The sequence below is a fragment of the Heterodontus francisci genome, chromosome 1 (assembly GCF_036365525.1).
Source record: "Heterodontus francisci isolate sHetFra1 chromosome 1, sHetFra1.hap1, whole genome shotgun sequence".
Taxonomy (NCBI): Eukaryota; Metazoa; Chordata; class Chondrichthyes; order Heterodontiformes; family Heterodontidae; genus Heterodontus; species Heterodontus francisci.
Window position 1 is genome coordinate 202,198,714 of NC_090371.1, and position 10,794 is coordinate 202,209,507.

General features: G+C 41.5%; 1 protein-coding gene across 7 annotated transcripts in view; it reads left to right on the forward strand.

Moving 5' to 3' along the window:
• lyar (Ly1 antibody reactive homolog (mouse)) overlaps positions 1-8,617 on the forward strand; it is a 34,529-nt gene extending 25,912 nt beyond the window's left edge. For 5 of the 7 annotated variants that reach the window (XM_068040279.1, XM_068040260.1, XM_068040270.1 and 2 more), the window contains exons 8-9: positions 4,333-4,418; positions 4,674-8,617. In XM_068040279.1, the coding sequence (XP_067896380.1) occupies positions 4,333-4,418; positions 4,674-4,811 (224 nt within the window). In that variant the 3' untranslated portion in view covers positions 4,812-8,617. The remainder of the gene's footprint in view (positions 1-4,332; positions 4,419-4,673) is intronic. The other 2 variants (XM_068040308.1, XM_068040298.1) reach the window with 2 other exon arrangements.
• Positions 8,618-10,794: the final 2,177 nt, after the last annotated feature.

Consider the following 10,794-nt stretch of genomic DNA (forward strand, 5'->3'; position numbering starts at 1 on the left):
TCATTCAGCCATGTTTCTGCTGAATCTGCACATAAGTTTTGTTTTCTTGGCCTATGTTGATTCTTTGTTCATGTTTTTTAAATTTGGTAATTTCTTTGGGCAATGTAGTTTTAAAGCCATCAGCCTGAAACCTCCCTGTTGAATCAAAAAGTTAAATGATACTCCTCCGCACGTCCTGGGCTCCCCCCTCCCCCCACCAACCCCACACCAAACTCTATCACTGTCACTGGCGTCTCCTTCTGATCCACTCACTCACTCACCCATTCAGAATTAACTCTGAAAAGCAGTCAACAGAAAAAGTGCAAATGCACGGTGCTGAATGAAACATTAAACAATCTGAATGTAATGTTGGATCACACCATATTATGGTCCAGGCTAATGTGTCTCATGAGTGTGTCACATGAACTCCAGTGATGTGCACCCATTCAGGTGGCATACAGCGCAGCTCTTCCCACTGAAACCCACACTTGTTAAAGTCCTGTGACTAATTATATAAATATTAGCAGGGTAAAAAGTGCCATTATTCTCTCAAAGTAGTGGATCTGCATAAGAGGCATCCCTTATTGAGCAGCATATACTCTCCGCCAATCCCTTCCTACTCTGAATCCACATCACCATCACCTCTCCTGCCCCCACCCACAATCATCCCCCTACTAGCCTGAATGAACAGCACCCTTCTGACCTCTAAACAATATCATCCAGCAAACCCTCCTGCCCCACTAAGCAGTGTACCTCTGCCGAGCAAACTTAAAAAAAAAATTAAGTGTCTCTCTTAATGCAGAGCATGTGCAGAGCGATTGCTGCATCATCAGTGCGTCCAAACATTTGCCAGCTTGCCGGTATGAATTCACGTATGCACATACCAGTGTCACCACGTAATATCCGAGCATTGCCTCACCCTTCAATGGCTGCGATTGCCACCTCCATCCCCTCCCAACAGTATCCCACTCCCTCCTGCGAATGCTGCCTCAATTGCCGCTTTCTCTTCTCCGTGAACGTCGCTTCAATCACTGCTTCTCTTCTCCACTCCCTCTGTGATCACCGCTTTCTCTTCCTGAATGCCTCCTCGATCGCTGCCTCACTCGCCGCATTGTTTCCCACTCCCTCCCGCGCCCATCTGCTCGCTGCTCCATCCTGCCGTTCTCTCCCACTCTCGACTGCTCGCCATTCGAGCCCTGCCTCGCTGCCTGGAGAAGTGGGGAAGTGGGGAGCAAGCAGCGAACAGTCGGGAGCAGCAGGAGGGGACGGCGAGCAGATGGGCATGGGGAGTTGGAGGTGGCATTCACAGCTATTGAGGGGGTTTGGGTTTAATTCACTTCTTTGTGTAATATTTTTATTACTGGCAGCTGCGTGAGATGTCGCAGACAGAAGTTTCAGTCGATGAGGCTGCATTTGTACACGTGGCAGTACTGTGCCACCTAGTGGTTGTGTTGTCAGGAAACGCAGCCTTTGTTTAAATCTCTCTTTGCCCCATGGAGCAAGTTCAGCTGTATTGTATGATGCCCCTCCCTGCTTAGCAAGTTGTGCTGTATATCAGCCAGCCCACCATCTCTTCCCTCTTCAAGTTACCCTAGTGTACATGCTCCTCCTTCCCCAAGGAGAAAGAGCAATAAGAGTTGAAGAAACAGTAGAGAAGGGGTTGGATAAGGGTTATTAAAATGACACCATTCCCTATCTCTTCCTCTTAGAACTACTACAGTACCCACGTATCACCTCCTCTTTCAACATCCCCCTCCCCTCCCCTCCCCTCCCCTCCCCTCCCCTCCCCTCCCCTCCCCTCCGTCTGCTCCTGTCGACATTTTCAATTATAAATCCTTATGGCCACACTTAAAATGGAAATTGTCAAATTTATCAGGGCAGATTTTGCTGAAAAAATAGTTGCACCTGAATGGCACACGCCATTATTTATGCACAAATTAGCCAGCAACTTGTAGCAAGGAAGAGATACCCCATGAATTGAGAATCAGCACAAATTGCTGACTGATCTGCTGTTACCGCCCCATGATTTCCATGAAGTTGTTGTATTTGCATATTAATTGACCATTAAACTCGCCACAAAGTTAAATCCAGTAATTAACCTGCAAATACCCTTTTAACAAGGTGATAATTGTTGATAACTGCCAATCAGTGTCTCGTGCCAAGAAAGTGAACAGTCAAGTGTTGAGTCTCATTCCTTTCTGTCTCTTTTAAACCAATCGCTTTCTTTCCCTCATTATTTCTTTTTCTGTTCTTGATTTGATATTGAATTCACCCACTTTAATTTGCCCTCTTTCTCTCTTTATTTCTCAATCCTTAAATCTCATTGATGAAGGAGGTACCCTCTTTGTCCCATTGTTCAGCAAAGTCCCAGATGCCTTGTTGCTCTCCCTGTGCCAGCAACTTTGTGGGAAAAGTTCTTGAAAACCTAGACCTGCACAAACAAATCAAACTAACGTAGCATGCCGTGAGTGCCACTACTGGGATGACAGTGTAATTACAGCATAACAAGTTTATAATGCAGTTTCCATCATAAATGTGGACATGGGAATTTATATTAGAAGTATAAAAATGAAGACAAAATCCAAGAGTTTTAGAATGAAACTGAATCATTCCTTAATACAGTTATCTCCCACTTTCTAACCTGGCTTTGCATCAAGACTACAATTGGCCTTTACTCCCTGTGTGCAATGTAATGGGAGATCGACTAGTATTAATAAAAATTAGGAAAGTTGCGTATAATCACTTCTGGTCTCTGCTTTTTATGTGCTTAAATTAACTATCCTTTGGACAGTACAATATAAATAATACACAATGTTTTTGAGGTATTAACTAGAACATGACACTTAATTCTTAATTGACCTGTGATGAGAAAATTGTGTATTGGAAATGTTCCTGCAACCATTTACATCAAAAATATTGTATAAATGGTGTGTATTGTCCGTCCGTTAGATTAACAACATGCAACTAGTGTGTACTGTGGCACCTAGACACTTTTTTTTCCAATGTGCTTTGATATTCTGTGGCAATAATAGAAATTGCATAGGAACAGGAGTAGGTCATTCAGCCCCTCAAGTCTGTTCCAATATGCAGTTAGATTGTGGTTCATCTGTGTCTTAACCCCATCTACCTGCCCTGGTTTCAAGTCCCTTAATACTTTTGTTTTCTGACATCACCCCTGAATGGCCTAGTTCTCATTTTTAATGTATGCCCCTAGTTCTGGACTCTTCCATCAGAGGAAATAGTTTCTTTCTCTCTCTCTACCCTATCAAATCCTTTAATCACCTTAACCAGCACCTCAATTAGATTGCTCCTGAATGACCCATACACCCTTTTAGCCTCTATCATTTTGGTGAATCTGAGCTCTCCCTCCTCCAAGGCCAGTGTATTCTTACTGAGGTGCAGTGCCCAGAACTGACCACAGTTCTCTAGTTGCTGTAACATAACTTTCACCCCGTTGTATTTCAGTCCCCTTGAGATTAAGGTCAACATTCTATTAGTCTTTTTCATTATTTTTTTGTACCTGCCACTAGTTTTTTTAAAATAATTTTTTGTAGTTGGACCCATAAATCTCTCTGCTCATCCACAGTTCCTGGCTTTTTACCATTTAGAAAAATGTTCTGAGATATCTTTGCATCTTTCATGACCTCAGAGCATCCCAAAACATTTTACAGCTACTTTTGAAATGTAGTTACTGCTGTAATGTAGGAAAACACAGGAGCCAAACTGTGCACAGCAAGGTCCCATAAATAGTAATGAGATAAATGACCAGATAATCTGTTTTAGTGATGTTGTTTGAGGGATAAATATTGGCCAGGACACCAGAGACAACTCCCCTGCTCCTTTTTGAATAGTAGATTGGGATTTTTTCTGTCGACCAGAGAGGGAACGTAAGGTTTTAGTTTACTGTCTTGTCCAAAAGGCAGCACCTCTGACTGCAGTGCACTGTCAGTACTGCGTTGAAGTTTGGATTATGCACTCGAGTCTCTGGATTGAGACTTGAAATGACAACCTGCTGATTCACTCGAGACTGAGACGAGGCATAAAATTTCATTCTTTATGCATTCAACAAGATCCATATATGCTTCATTTTTGAAAGCAGCACTTGGAATACAAGTTGCTGTTAGTAAATAAGTAGGGTGCATTTGTATTTTCACATTTATAAAAAGTGTTTTTTTTTGATTTCTCAAATTAGAGGGTGCATATCTTGTTGACAGATTGTCATTTTGAGTTCTATTGTGTATTTGGCACTAAACAAGTGCTAATAAACTGGAAGGTGCTACATTGTGAGTTCTGTTGCTTTTAGTTTCCAATTCTGAAGTTTGTATCTTATACTTAATTAACTATTTGTTTAAGGAAAATTCAACTGGAAAAGAACAATCAAGATTGTTCTACAGCAGTCTCCAGAGCAGGAAATTTCCCTTAAAAAATTAAGGAAAAAGGTATGGTTTATTGTGGTTTTAAAAATGTGTATACAATAGCTGTAATGTTAAGATATGGATATAGTCATTTTGTCAAAACTGAGAATGAAATTGTGATCAATAATAGAAATAATTCGTTCATACAAAGTTTTTGTATTGCCCTGTTGAATATTGAAAAAGATTATTTGATTTAGATGGTTATTTTACCTATGATGTATTAAAATAATAATTTCTCTTTGTAACAGTCTCACTTGACATGTATCCAAACTCTTGCAGGTTCTATCCCAATACTATGCTGAGAGTGGCGATAGTAACTACAAATCTGAAGTGGAACTCCTGGCAATTTTTTATAAGAAGATAGCCTCTAACCCCAAATTTAAAGTTCTGAAGGATAAAGTAAAACTTGTAAAATAACATTCTGACTGATCTGTTGTATTTTAGGTGGCAAAGCAACTGGACCATATACAGACAGAAAATGAATTGATTCTGTCTCATTTTCTGTAACTGGCTTTCAGAATAATTTGCTTTTTTTAATCTAATGCTGTATTTTCAGCATTGAGTTGGGTGACAACTACTGCTTCGCTGTGGTTTAGAGGTGCCCTACTATTTAATAAAATGAACAGTTTTTACATGTGCTAGAAGAACTTGACTCCTTTACAACCTTGTATTTAAAAAGAAATGATCCACATTAAAATGCAGTGTTTAGAAGCTGTGATATTTTATTTTTATTTAGAGATACAGCACTGAGTGTTGGGAACAGGGCTTTTCCCAGTTGCCTTTGGTAAGTTTGTTACCATAATCCGGCTGGGCATGTAAGCTACAATGCCTTGCCGTTGCACAGCCCCTGTGCTTGTTTTCCCATTGTTACTCTTTCAGGGCTCCTGAATACAGCTTCAACTTCTCAGCTTTGGCCTTCCACAAGGTGGTTTACCAGCTGACCTTTTGAGTTTGCGAGCAAGAAAATTGGTGGACAAAACAGAGTGATTTGGTTCAGTTTCAAATTTTTGATATAATTAGTAGATTTCTCAGTGACTGGATTCTGATGTGTTGCAGCCAAAAGAATTATAAAAATATTTTTGAGTAGTTTAATTGGCTGTTTCATTTTTTGATTCAGAAATATTTGAGCGTTCGAGTTCTGATCTGCAGATTAATGAATGTTAAATTTGAGTGAATCAGTGAAATATTTCCACAAATGTTCTTGTTATAAAGTGTAATGTTGAAGTGCAACAAACAGTTCTTCAAATTTGTAGTAAGATTCTGGCTTGGCTCTATAGCATTTGGAGTCTGCAGCTAATAATACAGTGCCTGCTTATTGTATGTCAAATAACAGAACTTTAGAGTAAACTAGGGAAACTATTTAGAGTGTTCTTGAATAAATCAATAGTGGTATAATTAAAAGAAATCATAATTGTCTGAGGGATCCTGCCAGTTGGTAAATGTGTCAGCAATGTGGGACGGTTGACCATTGAACCAGACCTGTTAATATCGGAAAGTAGCAAGATGGGGGAATGGGTGAGATATTGAACTTGCATTCAAAGCGTGTTTGAGGGTTTCAGTGGGAGGCCCAAACCATTTTCAAGTTTGTACCTCATTTGAATGTAGTTAATGAACTAACTGCCCAGTGCTTAATAGCAGACACTGAATTGATGGGGAGGTGTGGTTGAAGGAAATCTGGTGGCTACATTGGCTAGACAATGCAGAAGTGAACAGTGTGGAGGGGGGGGGGGGGTGCGCAGGGAAGGCACACCAGGAGACACTATGGGCCCAATAAAATTGCCCCCAAAAATGTTCTAGACTGCTTTTGGAGCAGTCTCCAATCGTAACTTTTAAGAACTGCTAGTTAAGCTGCCTGTTACTCGTGGGTGGAGAATGCGCAGTGAGCATTCCACTCATTTTTACTTGAAGATTGCATAGGGTCAAGATTTGCCTATGTAAGCAACCTCCTATCTGTTTTGGGCAGGGTTGTCATGCACTCATTTACAGATACGCGTGAAAGTCGCATCAAGTGAGCCCTGGACTTCATAAGCATTGTTTCCCTGCCATTTTCAGCTGCTGGACACTTCAAACAGCGCAGTCGGCAGTTGAAAGTCTTCTCTCAGACATTTGCGGTATTTGACTATAGGCATAGTCCCATCTCAGCTGGAGCCAGCAGAAGAGGGTGAGTGGTATGCTTACCCTTACCAGGATCTTACTGCACTAAAACACAACCAGTCATCATTCGTACAGGGATTACTTGATCACCAATGAGAATACAACAGAACGACCATTTGAATAGGTATTTCAGTAGTATTATGGGTAAAAATACTAGGAGCTTGAATTTTCTTGGAACTGTTCCTACTCCACTGCTGTAACTTTGCCAAAAATGTAGTGGAAACCCTGTTTGTGCATTTAATTTTTCTACCACTCATCCAGTTGTCACGGACCTGTAATTATTTTTCTCCTCTGATTAAAAACAGTGTGTGCCTTTAAGACTTTGTTAAAAACAGTGCACCTTTAAGGGAGTGAACGTTCTGGAGAGACAGTGTACCAGAGCCTCATTTCTTGTTACCCTGGGCAACAGCAGGAGGTTGAGGTCACAGTGCAGTGTGTCCATTTGACTGTGTGTGGAACTGGCTGAAACCAGTTAGTTTGGAGAGACTTACCAGCGAGGCGAACTGAAGAAAAGGAGCTCTTTTGTTCGCTCTCAGCAAAATTCTACAAAGACCTACAAGCCAAGTTAATTCCCTGAGTAAAGAAGAAAAGCCTTGTTTTTCAAGAAACCATTTTGTATTGTGGTGCTCATTGTTCAAAGGACTGTTTAATGCCTACTGCGGCTGAAGAGTTGAATGCCAATCTTCTGAAGGACTATTCTCATCAGAGGCATGTGAAGACTGCAAGTGACCGTTGACTATTCTCATATTAGAAGACCTCATCCACCAGGAACGTAACCTACAAAAAACATACTTTATTTATTCTTAGGAGACAGCTAATTTTAAAAACTCAATTTTTAAAACCGGACTTAATTAGTTTTTGAGTGTGTGTGTAAATGGGGGGAGTTGGATTAAATTAAGAAGTTATTAGGTCTTTAGACATAAGTTTATCTTAATAGTGTTTAAGATTTAGTTTTTAATAGTTAATTTGTTGTCTAAAGATACCTGGTTTGGTCTGTTTCATTCTGGGGTTACTTGAGTGTTTAATTTGGCTGTTTTCCAATTGGGTTTGAAAGCTTAATAATAATATGCTGCGACCTGTGGAGTGACGGGTCTGAATTAACAGTGCATTGCTCCTGTCGTAACAGTGAAGTTACAACAACGAAAAGGGAACTGCACTGCGGAAATTCCTGGCACATCTCAAGCTGCATGAAAGAAGTCTGTACTTTGTCTTTGACTGAAAATGAACAAATTTCTTCTAAGTGTAGGATTTCATACCGGTTGGTCAATTTTTTGTCATATGTTCTTTATAACACCATCATGAGAATGTAACCTGTGCTTATTTATAATCTACCAACGGAAGATATTTGATTTGGAAAGATCAAAGGGAACACTGAGATCAAGCCACTAAATTTCATTATACAGAAGATTTTAATGACATTGCTTTTAATTGGAAATACATTGGCCTGGATTTTGAAATCAACAGTGAAGGAACACAACAGTTGCCCAAAGTCTGTTCATGGGCTTTTGACTGTCAACTTGCACTAGTTAGGGATTATTTCCAGCATAGTGCCCTCTACAGGGGATTTGTGGTGTGAGAGCTGGGCAAGCAAAAGCATAGCTCTTCAACCAATCAGACTGGAGAATCCTCAGACACATGGGGCCGAATTTGTGTTCTGGGGTCAGGACCCCAACGTCCGATGCGCTTCCAGATCCTGACCCCGTGTCGTGTCGCATCAATGCCTGATGCCTGACATGATTTATAACAACCAGGCCAATTAGTAGCCAGCGTGCACGCTCACCGTCCAATTCACCAATGCAGGGGGGTGTGGCTGATGGGCCAATAGGAGGCCCTCCAGGCCTAAAAGATCAGGAGCCCCACTGTCAAGTGAGTGCTGCCAATGCAGGTAGGAGAAAGAGAGGGCATCTCTAGTTGTAGGCACCCTCTGAAGACTTTTTAAAAACTTGAAATTATGAAGAGACCACAGCTGCCAAGCTGTCATCGTAGCCACAGCTGTGGCCCTCTGCTAGTTGCGGCTACTGGGGTGGGGGGTTTAAATTGTAGGACGGAGCAGGAACGGACCCCCCCCCCCCCCCCCCCCCCAAGTCTGGCGCTGGGAGGCCGTCTCCGTCCCTTGGCTGTGTTTAGGCTTCAGTGGGGAGGAAGCCCTTCCCCCGCCCCCCTCCCCCCAAGCGGAACCAGCATGTTCAAAAGCAGGAACATGCAGACCAGTAGCAGGAAATTGTGGGCCCATCTGCCTCGGGTCCTGCCTCTGTGTCCATTTGATAATTCAGCCTGAAGCATCTAAACCAGGAAGTATAAATTAGATTAAATTCATTGTAAAGTAATGGTACTGAAAAAGAAATAGAGAATGAAACAAAGATGGGATAGACAGAATTGAAAAATAAAATAATTTATTTGAAAACTATTTTAATTTCTTTTAAATCTCCAATGCTAATTCGATTCCGCACTTGTAATATTAAATTTTCTGGACCAGAGAGGTTGTTTGCCAGTAATTATGACCTTTAAAGATTCATCTGCATCTGAATGCACTAACCTTAACTTTTTCTGCCTTGTTTAGTGAGTTACTACAGCAACTTCATGCCCTTAAGTGGATTTTAATGCCAAAGTACTGTTGTGGTACAGCCTGTGGAGGAGCAGGGTACCTCGGATAGAAGCTTCCGGATTTCCACATTTAATTGTGCATGCGTAGACTCCAGAAGCTGCTGTCCAATTTGCTCCATGATAGTTAATGCAAGATCTGGAACATTGTATCTTTGTGGGGGGGGAGGAAATAAGGGTTTTAATATTTTTTGAAAATAGTTCAGTATATGAACTAGCAGGGAAGCTTTTAAAAATGAATTTTTTAAAAATTCATTCATGGGATGTGTGTTGCCCATCCCTAATTGCCTTTGAGAAGGTGGTGTTGAGCCGCCGCTTTGAACCGCTCCAGTCCATAAGATGCATGCACAGTTTTAGGAAGGGAGTTCCAGAATTTTGACCCAGCAACAGTGAAGGAACGGCAATTATAGTTCCAAGTCGGGATGGTGTGCGACTTGGAGGGGAACTTGTAGGTGGTGGTGTTCCCATGTGCCTGTTGCCCTTGTTCTTCTAGATGGTATAGGCCATGGGTTTAGAAAGTGTTGTTGAAGGAGCCTTGGTGAGTTGCTGCAGTGCATCTTGCAGATGATACACACTGCTGCACTGAGTGACAGTGATGACTGTGAATGTTGAAGGTGACAGATTGGGTGCTGATCAAGTGGGCTGCTTTGTTCTGACTGTGTCGCGCGTCTTGAGTGTTGGAGCTGCACCCATCCAGACAAGTGGACAGTATTCCATCACACTCTTGACTTGTGCCTTGTACATGGTTGACAGGCTTTGGGGAGTAAGGAGGTGAGTTAATCACTGCAGATTTCCCAGCCTCTGACCTGCTGTTATAGCCATAGTATTTATATCGCTGGTTCAGTTCAGTTTCTGGTCAATGGTAACTCTCAGGTTGTTGATGGTGGAAGTTTCAACGATGGTAATGCTGTTGAGCGTCAAATTGAGGAAGTGTCTTTTTTAGAAGCAAGTATTACATAGCCTATTTCTGTGTTGTAAATTCTATTCGGCCCAACATATCTATATCTGTGCTTATGCTTCACATGAGTCTCCTCCCACTTTACTTCATCTCACCCTATCACTATATCCTATTCCTTTCTTCCTCATTTACCTATCCAGCTTCCCCTTAAATGCATCAGTGCTGTTTGTCTCAAACATTCCATGTGGTAATTCATTTTTTGCCACTCCATGAGCAAAGAAGATTCTCCTGAATTTCTTATTGGATTTCTTATCTAATGTTCATGGCCGCTAATTTTGGACTCCCCCACAATTGTAAACATCAACTTTCTGACTATCCTATCAAACCCCTCCATAATTTTAAAGCTCAATCTGGTCACCTCAGTCTACCCTTTTCTGAAGAAAGGAGCCCCAGCCTGTTCAATCTCTCCTGATAGTTGTACCTTCTCAGTTCCTTGTTTCATTTTCTCCAGTTATTCTATACAGTTCTTGTGACATGGAGACCAGTTCAAGAGCCAGTACGTGTGATCTTGGTAGCTATTCAAAAGACCAATCAAAGCCATGGAAAAGCTGTCTTGTAAAGTTTAATTGCCCTTTTGAAAACCAGGTAGCAGAAGAGGAATAAGCTCTTTATAAATCAGCACCACATTTGTCAGCAGCGGGGGGGGGAAATTAGGTTAATATTTCAGATTGGGAACTTCCACTGGTA